The following is a 13228-nucleotide window of genomic DNA, read 5'->3' as shown; positions in this document are numbered from 1 at the left end:
ATGTTTAATATTATCTTAAAAATGTGTGTTTGCACAGATAGACACCATTTCTAATCTGCAGTTGAGTAAATAAAAACCCTTGCCACTGTGTGAGGAAATAGTGTGCACTCACCAGAAATTGCATTAGGTACGATCTAATAAGATTTAATGTAAGATTTACATAAAAAGCATGTCTTCACAAAAATAATATTGTCACTGACAGACATATTACCAGTAATGTAATATTGTTTGATAGATATGATAGATAGATAGATAGATAGATAGATGTGTCCAGGAAATACAATATATGACTCTTTTTGTTTTTTTCCCCCACACAATTCTTCATTCTGGCAGTGGTTGGGAGGCCCAATGATTATTTGTGCTGTCCTTATTGTGCACTACAATCTGTTTTTGTGCTTTTTTTGTGAGCACTGGGTCAACTGTGATGGATGAGCAAAGAAGTGATTCAATAACTAGATCACCATCCTATAGCTATTGTACATCCTCTTCTGGGTCATTTTGAGGATGGGGTTAATGTTCAGCAGGGGGGAGGAGTCTGAAAAGTCACTATGCACGCCACCATCTTGAGCATGTTTACTTTCAGGTTATAAAGGCAGCAACCTCCGAGCAACATGCCAACTTGGATGTAAGCAGATGACCATGGTTTTGTCTGCAAATTGTTGTTTATCTGGTGTTAAAATGCAGGTGGGGTTAGATTAGATGTGCTTTCCTATTTGTCAACACAACATTCATTCATAATTCTAACATCAATATTTCCGTCCGTTAAATTCTGACCTTCTAACACCTCAGCCTTTTTAAAATGTATCCCCCCCATTTTCTTCTCTCAGATCTGCAATTGCACAACACACCTCCTGCCTCCTTCTCCATTTGGTTCTTCATACCCTTAGAGATCCCTTCCATGTAAGCCACCTCCTCTTCATCACCATCTGTTAGCCTGGTTGTTTCATATGACCCATCCATGGGGTTCCATCTGTACCTACTGGCTTTTCTCCACTCATGACGCTGTCTCATTTTCCTTCGGCAACATAATTTGAGATTACTGATAGTAAAGACACGCAAATTAATAAATGAAATTAACGTAATCTAAAGACCGTAAAGGCATTACTTAACTAATATGACTGAGGGAACGGGACTACAAGTGAGATTTGTAGGAAGATTCAACATTCAGTTCCAATTAATTCCAGACAGCATTTAATGTTAAATACTTAGTTTTGTTCGTGAATACTTAGTTTTGTTTCTGTTGCTCATGCACAATAACGACGTACGGCATGTTGTAAAGTAGAGAAGTGAATGCAGTGAGACTCCCAGAGTGCAAAATCTACACTCAACAGCTGCTACACACGATTGACACTGTCTTGGTATAAAAGGATCTCATGGAAAATAATACCGACATTGCCAAGGCACAATTTATAATCAAGTATTCCTGCATGGAAAACAAACCCACAAAGTTTTGACAAGCAGCATGGAGAGAGCTACAGGGATCAACAGTGGTACGCTCCTGCTCCTTTTCAAATGAATTGTGGAATGAGGTAATAATATTTTAAGACGATAATATTTTGCTCTTTTTTAATATGCAAATGTTGAAACAGCTACAGGTTCACTTAATGAAATAAACCCTGTAAATTTCACCTAATAGGCAATTTTGGTAATACTCTCTTGGCTAAAGTTAATAAAATAATTATTATTTTAGTTGGGGATTAGACAGGGGAGCTTCTTGGCTTTTGCCAGGATAAGTTTCATGAAAACAGTGGCAGAACCCAATGGTGATAAGAAGCCGTAATATGAGATGCGGCCAGTGAAATGTTCTACCCCTACCAAGAGCAGCTGATCGAGAACAGTCTGGCGAAATGCCACTCCACTGTCATTTCACAGGCAGCTTGAGGATAAAAAATAACTGCCAATTAAAGTAGTGCAAACGTTTCCCAAATTATTATTATAATTGTGAAGCAGTCAAGGAAAATGAAGAATATATGTTTTATTGTTTGATGGGAAACATACTTTTAGAGTCTCCTTTCTGATGATTTTTACTTTGACATCATTGCAATAGGAGTACACGTAATTATTGGCTTGGCCAATATTATCATTTGCAAGTGAAAATAGCACATTAGTGAATAATATTTAATATTTTATCAAAGAAGTCCGACAGTTGGATATTTTTACTACTTTTATGAAATAATAGCTTGCATTAGCTCCCAGAAAGTTTAGAAATGTCGGTCGTTACTTGAACTTGCTTGGGTTTGGTTACGCTTTCATCCAGCTGTACATGAAGAGCTCTTTTCCAAAACACTATAAATCCATCTAGATTTTTCTGAGAAAATCAGATTTAGATATACCTGCAAATACAACAAATGTTAATTTCATCTTGCTAAAGCCATTGGTTGGCTCACCCCACTTTGAACATGGTCAGCAAAATATAATACTGTCTGGACATATCAGAATGGTTTGACAAGATCAATTTTCATTTGCAGTATTTATTTTTTTTTACATTTGGCATTTATCACCTTTTGGAAAAAAACTCTTTACGTGGAACCCTGCTTCATTGCAGGCGGCACGGTGGCGACTGGTTAGAGCATCAGCCTCACAGTTCTGAGGACCCGGGTTCAATCCCCAGCCCCGCCTGTGTGGAGTTTGCATGTTCTCCCCGTGCCTGCGTGGGTTTTCTCCGGGCACTCCGGTTTCCTCCCACATTCCAAAAACATGCATTAATTGGAGACTCTAAATTGCCCGTAGGCATGACTGTGAGTGCGAATGGTTGTTTGTTTCTATTTGCCCTGCGATTGGCTGGCAACTAGTTCGGGGTGTACCCCGCCTCCTGCCCGATGACAGCTGGGATAGGCTCCAGCACGACCACGACCCTAGTGAGGAGAAGCGGCTCAGAAAATCAATGGATGGATGGATGGATGCTTCATTGCAATTCATTGCCCTTTCCCCATATATACTATGGGCTCTATTTCGTAAACTGCGCAACATGCGCCGCAAATGGTAGTGTATCTTGATTTTCGTGCAAGGCTGGCTGGCATGTTTGCCAACTTGGCAGAAAGATCTGGGCCAAGATGGGTGTACTGACGAAATTTCATTAATGTTGTAAACAATTTTAAGTTTGAATATTGATGGTACTGTATATAGATTTACAAAACAAACAACAAAGAGGAAAATCTGTGCATGAAGTGTGTGTCAAACCAGCATGGATGAAAAAGTGCAGGCACAAGGCTATAGTGTCCCTTTTCTGATTTATAATCTACTTGCATTGGGGCCAATTGGGGTAATGACCAATTACATCTGCCAACTGGAGTGGTTGGCCTTGCATAGCATGGTTTTTCAAACAATCAGACAGATATGCTTATGTTTGGAAAGTCTACACAATGCTATACAGACTTAAAATTTATAAGGAATTCAGTGAATTGAACGTCTGATGTCTTGCAATACTGTCCCACATCAAGGACAAACAAGAGAGGATAAATATGTTGTCACGAAAGACTGAAGCACTGACCCCATTACGCATAATCTGCCATTCTCCAAATGATTCTGTTTACGACTCTGAGCTACTATGAGCATGATTATATTCTTTCATACAAAAGGTATATCATTTCAAAAGAATCACAGAGAAGAGACCGTACGAGCTTTAGTTTATTAGAATGTGGATACAATTTTATTCTCGTTTTATTTTTTTTAGTCATACAGTGTGTGTTCAAATTTACAAACAACCCTACAATTCTCACTTGCTACCCCAGACTGCACCACCACAACCAGCAAATGTCACTGTTTTTCTGTCAAACCAGTGTGTTTTTTATTTGATATAGAGTAGTGGGTAAAAATTCTCAGATAATCCTTATGAAACATGTTTTTTTGTTTGTTTGTTTGCTTGCTTGCTTGCTTGCTTTTCAATTTAGGATGTAGCCCTACAACTTCTGGCCAGTATCAAGTAGCCACACAAATGTATGACGTGATCAGGGTTCCTTTTTTTCCCCAGACGTGAACTTCAAAAAAATAGCTTGACCTTTGTGCCAAAGCCAGTGCAGTGGAACCTTGGTTTTCATGTTTAATCCATTCCAAAATACCAAAAAACAAATTTGGTGAAAACCAAAGCAATATTTCTCAAAGGAAATATGTTGCAGACCTCCCAAAAAAAAATATTTTACAGAGAATAACTATAGTTTAACATGGAAAAAAATGTGAACTAAAATATGACTAATGAAATGGATGAATGAACATCTCTTTTACCTTTATAGAAGGCATGGTGGCATATGGAGAATGGCGAGGAGGGGTAAGCCACCATTTTTGTACTTTTCCTACGAGTTGCACACTACACATAAAATAGAACCACATCACACACATGCAGGTAGAGAGGGAGAGTGAAAGAGGTGCCCAAAGACTGCTGCTCCACTTGAGATGGGGTGGTGGGGACAATGTCTTTCTAAAAAGCAACCTGACAGTGGCCAGCAAGCACACTAGCTTCTCTCCAACAACTAGTTGCCATTTCTGTCCGTAGTGAGATTTTAACCCATGACCTCTGATTCCAAAATCCAAGTCCTTACAGAATGAGATCCTGCCAGCCCCAACTATACATGCTCAATGAATGAATATACATTCGTTAACAGTATATACATAATTGCGGTATGAATGAACAGTAGTGCATATATATACTGTATATCAGTTTAAATGTATGCCGTAGTCTACTGATTTAGTCCGGAGGCTTCTTCATTTTGTTTAACAAAGTAATGCTGATCTAAGAGCAGGTGGAGGCAGATGTAAAATGATGAACAGTTTATTCAGCAAAGGTTATGGAGGTGGTCCTGGATGTGTTGGCAGGCGGCGGCGTGGACAGGTGGCAGGCAATGGACAGAACAGGCGGCTGGCTTGGTGACAGGAATGACGTGGGTCAGGAACACAGGGGAGCACTGAGAACGAGGAGACACAAGAGTTAACAAGGGAACGAGGAGTTAAGTGGCTTACTTGAATACGGTGGGCCGTGGTACCGCTAGGAGAGGCTGCAATACTTTGGCGAGGATTTCCTGGAACAGGCCGGCTTAAATACCGGTGGTGATGAGGCTGATTGGAGACAGGTGCTGAGGGGAGGGGGGACAGAGAGAGGATGCAAAGAGCCCTCCAGGCTACTACAATAGAACTGCAAGGCAGTATATGACAGTACCCCCCTCTCAACGGACGCCTCCTGGTGTCCTGCCAGTCTTCCCCGGGTGAGCTGCGTAGAAGTCGTCCAAAAGGGTATGATCGAGTATTAGCTTCCGGGAAATCCAAGACCGCTCCTCTGGCCCGTACCCTTCTCAGTCGACCAGGTACTGGAACCCCCTCCCCCGAGGCCTCACATCAAGGATGCGCGACACCGTGAAGGCCAGATGGTCGTCAACAATCCGGGGGTGTGAGGGGGTTCGGCCGGAGGGCTTAGGGCGCAGGTGGAGACAGGCTTGAGCAATGAGACGTGGAATGTGGGATGAATCTTTAGGGACTGTGGCAGCTTTAACTGGACGGAAGTGGGATTAAGATTTTGGTGATGGGAAAAGGACCAATGAAGCATGGAGCGAGTTTACGCGACTCTGTTGTAAGGAGAAGTTCGTGGCAAGAGAGCCAGACGGATTGACCCACCTTGTATTCGGGCGTCGGGGAGCGATGACAGTCCGCGAGTTGCTTGCCGCGGACTGGTTCAGCGCTGCCCGGACGTCCTTCCAAACTGCCCAGACGTCCTTCGATGGGGATACCATGGAGTTTGAAGTCATGTAAGACAAGGAGGTTAGCAGTTTCCAGGGCGGACGGGAGTTTGGGGAGGGGCACATAATGGACACACTTGGAAAAATGATCGATGATTGTGAGAATAACTGTGTTACTTTCAGAGGTGGGCAGGCCGGTAACGAAGTCCACAGCGATGTGACTCCAAGGGCGGCTGGGAATTGGCAAGGGGCGCAGCAGGTCAGCTGGAGGTCAGTGAGAAGACTTCCTTCGGGCTCAGACGGAGCAGGCTTGAACGAACTCTAGGGTGTCTTTGATGAGGCTGGGCCACCAGAAGTGCTGTTGAATGAACTGGGCAGTACGGGTGTTGCCAGGGTGACAAGTTAATTTAGAGTTGTGGGCCCACTTCAAGACTTCCGAACGTGCTGAATCCGGGACGACAGGCAGTCTGGAGGCCCGGTCTTGGGATCAGGTTGGGTCTTTTGGGCCTCCTTGACCACCTGCTCGATCTCCCACGTCGCCCCTCCAACGAAACAGGAGGCCGGAAGGATGGATTCAGGTTCTGCTGTGCTGGAGGGTGGTGAGTGAATACGGGAGAGCGCATTTGCCTTGGTGTTACGGGAACCGGGACGGAAGGAGAGACTGAAATAGAATCTGGTGAGGAATAGTGCCCAGCGTGCTTGTCGGGGGTTCAGACGTTCAGCGGTATGGAGGTAAGCAAGGTTTTTGTGGTTGGTCAAAATGAGAAATGGTTGTTTAGTCTCCTCCAGCCAGTGCCTCCATTCTTCCAGGGCCCATATTATGGCCAGCAGCTCGCGGTTTCCGACGTCATAATACCTTTCTGCTGGAGACAGGCGGCGGCGTGGACAGGTGGCAGGCAGTAGACAGAACAGGCGGCTGGCTTGGTGGCAGGAATGACGTGGGTCAGGAACACAGGTGAGCACTGGGAACGAGGAGACACAAGAGTTAACAAGGGAACGAGGAGTTAAGTGGCTTACTTGAATACGGTGGGCCGTGGTACCGCTAGGAGAGGCTGCAATACTTTGGCAAGTATTTCCTGGAACAGGCAGCCTTAAATACCGGTGGTGATGAGGCTGATTGGAGACAGGTGCTGAAAACAGAGAGGGGAGGGGGGAGAGAGAGAGGACGCAAAGAGCTCTCCAGGCTACTATAATGGAACTGCAGGGTAGTATATGACAGCTATAACCATGGCAGCTATTATAGTAGCAAAGGGTAGGACCAAGTCCATATTTAATACCACATTCATCACATGTACATTTAATGGCTTGATAGACCACCACTTTTGTCTACATAATGTTGAGGCACATTGACTGTGGTTTTGTATCATGTTTCTTTCTCTCTACCCTTCATAATAATTGCCTACTTCAAGTTATTGCTTGGCAAAGAGCGGAGAAAGCCCAGAGCACAGCATGAGTCATACCAGCTGATCTGAGGTCTGCGATTAATCCCACGCTCCATTGCACTGGAAAAGGAATAGTGATCTGAACAGATATCTGCACAGTCACAACACTGATGGACAGAATAGCCACATTGCTCACAAAGATCCTGGCACTGCAGACTGTAGCTAATCATCAACATTGGTTTGAAGAAATATCCATCCATTTATTTATTTTCAATACCACTTGTCCTCATTAGGGTCACAGGTGAGCTGGAGCCTATGCCAGCTGATTTTGGGCGAGGAAAACCTAACTTTCCATGATAAGCCCAGAAAAAAACAACCTTCTGCCTTGCCATTTAGTTGCCATTTAGTATAATTGTAGATAAATGCACCACCACCACAACCCCACGTCTCCTTTTCCATCCATTTTCAAGTGTCACTCTGTGTCCAGGCATGACTAACTCTTGACTGTAGAGTGTATGTACAAGTTTGAGTTGGGGGCAACTCATCTCTGGACTCAATGTACACTGTTCAGTGTCAGTAAAATTGAAATGTAGCATAAACATTTTGACATAGACCTGCACCCACACATGCTCACAACTGCTACACACACAGGGTCTAGGAAACTTCTATTTGAGGTGAAGTAGAGTCTTGTTGTTTCCATGGTAACATCTCAGCAGCAAATCAAGGAGGTGGCCCAACATAGCAAACGGAACACTGCCCCCCCTTGACAAGAAAGAGAACACCTAGTTGAAGGACATGAAATGGGTGGAAAACAAATGATGAGAAGGTGAAACAACATTGTTTGAGGCAATCAGGATGATGTTAGAAAGGAAATAAAACCTCATAGATTGTGAGTACACATTCCTCTCTCTTCTCAACCATGATTTACAGAAAATATTGTAGTTCGGCTTTACTTTGACGTTGTCAGAATAAATATTTATCCAGCACTGTAAGCGTAAGGTGAGGTAGACTGACACATTTAGATCTGGTGATTCCATAGAGTTTAAACTACATGTATTCAAAAACACTTTGCATGAAATCTTTGAAATGACAAGTAATAAAATAAAATATTCTCAAAGATTTTGCATTTAAAGAGAAAAAAAAAAGCCACTAATACCTCAGTGTCGCACCTTTCGAAGCAGCAAGGAAAGCATATTTCTCAAGGTGTGAAAAATGTGACAGTGTTATGTTAGTGAACTGTGAGTGAGCTGGAAGATGGTGTTAACTATCTTTTTCTCTGTTTTTCATTCCCTCTATAAATATTCTGTAACACCAACACTGCACGCTCGAAACATAGTGATCAAAATCTATGAAATGTATTTGTCTTTAATAAATAAAAAACATCCTAGGTACTTTTAGATGTAAACAACATTTGAGTCTAGGATTCAATTCTAGGTAAAGGAACTCATAATCTGTCTGGGTCAGGAACAGGTGTTTAGAGTAATTATTATCATATTATTACTCAGGATATTTTCATATGAATGTTTGAATTTAGGCGGCACGGTGGCCGACTGGTTAGAGTGTCAGCCTCACAGTTCTGAGGACCCGGGTTCAATCCCCGGCCCCGCCTGTGTGGAGTTTGCATGTTCTCCCCGTGCCTGCGTGGGTTTTCTCCGGGCACTCCGGTTTCCTCCCACATCCCAAAAACATGCATTAATTGGAGACTCTAAATTGCCCGTAGGTATGAATGTGAGTGCGGATGGTTGTTTGTATATATGTGCCCTGCGATTGGCTGGCAACCAGTTCAGGGTGTACCCCGCCTCCTGCCCGATGACAGCTGGGATAGGCTCCAGCACGCCCGCGACCCGAGTGAGGAGAAGCGGCTCAGAAAATGGATGGATGGATGGATGTTTGAATTTATATGTAGTTTAAGGGAACATTTGGTTTAGGGCAGGCTTTCACCAGTGACAAATGAAATATTTTGGGTACTATTTTCATAGACTACGCATCTGCGGCAGGGATTGATTTTCTTGCTAGCGCAAGGTTACCAGCCAATTGTGTTTGTCAATATCCAAAGTCCAGTGCAGTAAGTAGACTGCTGGTCTAATGCAATTTTGGTGAATTTGATTAAGGCACAGACGGACAAGCGGTCTTTTAGATGCGCTGGGGTGCGCTGATACACAAAATTACAAACACCGAGTCTAACCCACCTCTGTGCAGTTACGCAGCGTGTCACGTTCGATTTATGCCAATCATGAAAATAGAGCCCTTTGTGTTGTTCCCATTCTGTTCCCGCTATTTTGACAATTTTCTACTGACTAATCAACAGGCTGTGGTATCTCTACTTCCAGCCTTTAGATACCATATCACTGGTTGCTGCCCAAACAGTGGGGTAGCATAAAGTGGTACTGTGTTAATGTTTTGTGGCAGTTTCCAACAAAAAAGGAATTGTGGACAACTGAACTGTGCTTTTGGTGTAGACCGCTCTTGTGTGTTTTTCAGTGACTGCGTGGAATCTGAGAGGTGAAAGTGGGCATCAACAATGCATTGTTGTTCTCTCCCCATTTCAAACCCACATTCATATATGAGGTTGCAAAACCAGCTAATAAAAGTGGACATAAAGCAAAGGCTGTCATAGCTAATTGAGAAAAATGAGGTTGGTGGTGATCAATGGATACAAGTCCCATTTTGTTGGTCCACTGAAAAGACATTTTGACATGACACTTCAGTCAAGAAACATAATTTATTACATACCCCACACCAACACTCAATATCAGAAAACTGACATTTACTTTTGCATGAAGAAAAGTGTTGTAGTAGCCCTGCTAAAAATGCTGGCCAAAAAGTATAGACATGGACAAAATTGTTGGTTGTACCCTTGCACCAAACAAAGAAGACCAATAGTCACTGAAATAAGTTTGTTTCAGCTTCATCCACAGACAATATTTTTTTTTAAATTGTGTCTCAGGGCTCATCGAATGCCACTTCTTGTTCTTAGCCATTTTGCTTTAAATTGCCCGCAGGTGTGAATGTGAGTGCGAATGGTTGTTTGTTTCTATGTGCCCTGCGATTGGCTGGCAACCAGTTCAGGGTGTACCCCGCCTCCTGCCCGATGATAGCTGGGATGGGCTCCAGCACGCCCGTGACCCAAGTGAGGAGAAGTGGCTCAGAAAATGGATGGATGGATAGATAGTGTGTGATTTGAGTCTTTATCCTGTTGGATAACCCATGACCTGCGGGCTGCAACTGAGACCAAGTTTTCTGACACTGCGCAGAGCATTTCACTCTAGAATGACTTAATAGTCTTAAGAATTCCCAGCGCAGACTCGAGACACTCTCTGTCAGACGCACCAAAGCAGCTCCACAACATAACTTAGCATCCTCCATGGGTCATAGTAGATAACATCCTATTTTCATTTTTTCTTATATTTACAGTGATGTTTTCTTCCTAGATTGAAGATGGGTAGGAAGTAGGAAGGTCGGAAGTGAATTCAATCTAATTCATCCACCCATTTTCAAAACCTCTCTTCATGTTCAGGATTACAGGGAAACTGATTCGAAGCACAGAGGCGAATTCTAGCTGATTTAGGGTAAAAATATTGTGAGTCAAAACCCAGAGTTAACAATCCACACTCACATACATAAGGACAATTCAAGTCTACAATCAAAATACCACCCATACAAAAGAACCCATACAGGACATGGATATGAACATTGCACAAAATACACCCCCCACCCCCCAAATAAATAAATAAATCTAAAACCCAATTCGAACCTTCTTAATTGATGTACTGCTTACAAATTACTTTAGGGAAATACGGTACTAAGAAATTATTGGAGGCACGGATCCACAATATGAAACAGGAAATACTAAATGAATGACGAGAGACACGGTAAACATGGCCTTGGAGGCAGGGTGGGACAGCAGAGTAATTAGTTGTAGTGATCACTCCTCGGTCTTAATCTCCTTAATTGCTCTGTGCTTAAAGGGGTAGGATATTAATGAGATGTCCTGCTACACAATAACTAATGCATTTTGCTCTGCTGGTCAATAGCCATATGTTAGATTGAAGTCTGTGCAAGACTCTAATTAGGCTGCAACACTATCCCAACAGGCACAGCTAGCGATATTATCACAAAGTAGGGAACAGCATTAAGGGTGAGAATTGCTTTAAATTGGACTCAAGAATGGTAAGAATGCAATTTTAAACTGGGACCTAGATAGATGAGACATGGTTTCATGGCAGAGGTTTATCTCCACGGGTAAACCTATACTGTATAATGATAATAACAATGAATAACCACAAAATGCATATCTTAGTGAGATATTATTGTGTGTTGGCTGCATAAAATGAGAGAAGTATGGTAACCTTGCAGGAGGATAAAACATCTACTTGGCAGTAGATTAGACAGAGTATGGTGCTTCAAACGCTGATGCTGAAACATATTGCAGTCCAGTCCTCTTATGTATCTCTTTTCTTTAAACCTCACCTCTGATGTGCAAGAAACATCATCTTCATGGATATGCAATACGTAGTACATGCTGGTGTCAGATGCTAACACTATACTTCATCCATTTTTCTTACCGCTTATGCTCACTAGGGTTGCGTGTGTGCTGGAGCCTATCCCAGCTGACTTTGGGCGAAAGGCGGAGGACACCCTGAACTGGTCACCAGCCAATCGCAAGACACATATAGACAAACAACCATTCACACCTAGGGACAATTTAAAGTTTTCAATTATTCTATCACACATGTTATTTTTTTTTAATATGGGAGTACCCGGAGAAAACCCACACAGGCACAGGGAGAACATGAAGGCGGGATTCCAGATCTGAACCCTTGACCTCGGAACTGTGAGGTGGATGTGCTAATACTGTGCCGCCTAACACTATACTTAAAGATGAAATTAAGAGACATTCAATACAGAACTAATAAAGTATTTTTCTGGGAATAATCTGTTGGTCATTTTTGGAGATACGATAAACAAAGATGCTTGCTACGTTGTCTGCTGTTACATGACTGACATTAGATGAAAATCAATTTTTTATGGTAATTTCAGTAGGTTTACACGTGTCTGTGCCCTGTCATTTAATTATTTTGCACAAGTCACCCACTCCACTATGAATAACAGGATCTTGGCCGTGGCTGTCAGTGGCGACAAAAAAATTAAGGCCATTCTTTTTGGATGTAACGGCCTTGAAAAACCTGCGATTGGCTGGCAACCAGTTCAGGGTGTACCCCGCCTCCTGCCCGATGACAGCTGGGATGGGCTCCGGCACGCCCGCGACCCTAGTGAGGAGAAGCGGCTCAGAAAATGGATGGATGGATGGCCTTGAAAACAGTATAAGAGGGTAGAATTATGTTAAAGGTTTCGTTTCTGTAACTTGGCTGCACAGTGTGGATACGATTAATATTGATGAAGCTTTGCTTAAATTGTCTTGGTACTTTGTAGAACAATGAAACCAATGGTAGCAAACCATAATATATATCTATACTTTACATGCAGAATTTTTGTTGGGGGCATTGCTGCTTCACATTTCTGACCTTTGACCCCAATGAGAATGGATGGATGGGCTTTTTTTCCATAGGGAAGTCTCAGGCATTATGAAGGATAGCAGTTGTAACCATTCATACTTCATCCAAGCTAATATCATGCTCTGTATATATTTCTCGTCTGTAAGTAGCGGATAATCATTCTACTTAAAATCCGTTTTCTTAGTAAGAAGGAGGTAAAGGAGTGACAGGAAAGGTAAGGTACAAGAAAACCCAACCATACAAACCAAGCAAAAAATAAGGGAGTGAGAAGATATGTGAGTGAGAACTGAAAGTTGGTGCTGCTGAGAAGTTTAAAGTACAGCGGAGTTGTGCTGTCATATTCAGCAGCAACTTTCCAGCTTCACATTTGATGTTTTCAGAGAGGATTTCCTCTTCCCGCATTCCTTGGTTAAAATACTGCATACAGACTTTCTCTTCGTCACTGAAGATATCAACTTTCATCTGCATCTCTACACATTTTGACTGAAATCAGACTTAACTGTATTTTTTTTGGGGTCTTATGTGCCTCTTAATCAGAATCATCTTTATTTGTCAATTAATGTGACCTAGAATTTGCACAACTGAATACATTGATTGATTGATTGATTGATTGATTGATTGATCGATTGATTGATTGAATTGATTGATCGATTTTTGGATCTTTTGG

At 42.5% G+C, this 13228-nt stretch overlaps 1 protein-coding gene across 1 annotated transcript in view; it reads right to left on the bottom strand.

The window, feature by feature from the left end:
* Positions 1 to 3590: 3590 nt before the first annotated feature.
* LOC133482371 (uncharacterized) overlaps positions 3591 to 13228 on the bottom strand; it is a 36099-nt gene continuing 26461 nt past the window's right edge. The window contains exons 2-5 of the mRNA XM_061782433.1: positions 6105 to 6290; positions 5841 to 5984; positions 5602 to 5699; positions 3591 to 5200 (exon numbers count right to left, since the gene is read on the bottom strand). Coding sequence (XP_061638417.1) covers positions 4780 to 5200; positions 5602 to 5699; positions 5841 to 5984; positions 6105 to 6290 — 849 coding nt within the window. The 3' untranslated portion in view covers positions 3591 to 4779. The remainder of the gene's footprint in view (positions 5201 to 5601; positions 5700 to 5840; positions 5985 to 6104; positions 6291 to 13228) is intronic.

The sequence above is a fragment of the Phyllopteryx taeniolatus genome, chromosome 8, assembly GCF_024500385.1.
Source record: "Phyllopteryx taeniolatus isolate TA_2022b chromosome 8, UOR_Ptae_1.2, whole genome shotgun sequence".
Classification (NCBI taxonomy): Eukaryota; Metazoa; Chordata; class Actinopteri; order Syngnathiformes; family Syngnathidae; genus Phyllopteryx; species Phyllopteryx taeniolatus.
Note: the sequence above shows the minus strand (reverse complement) of the source record. Positions and strands in the feature narration are given on the sequence as shown.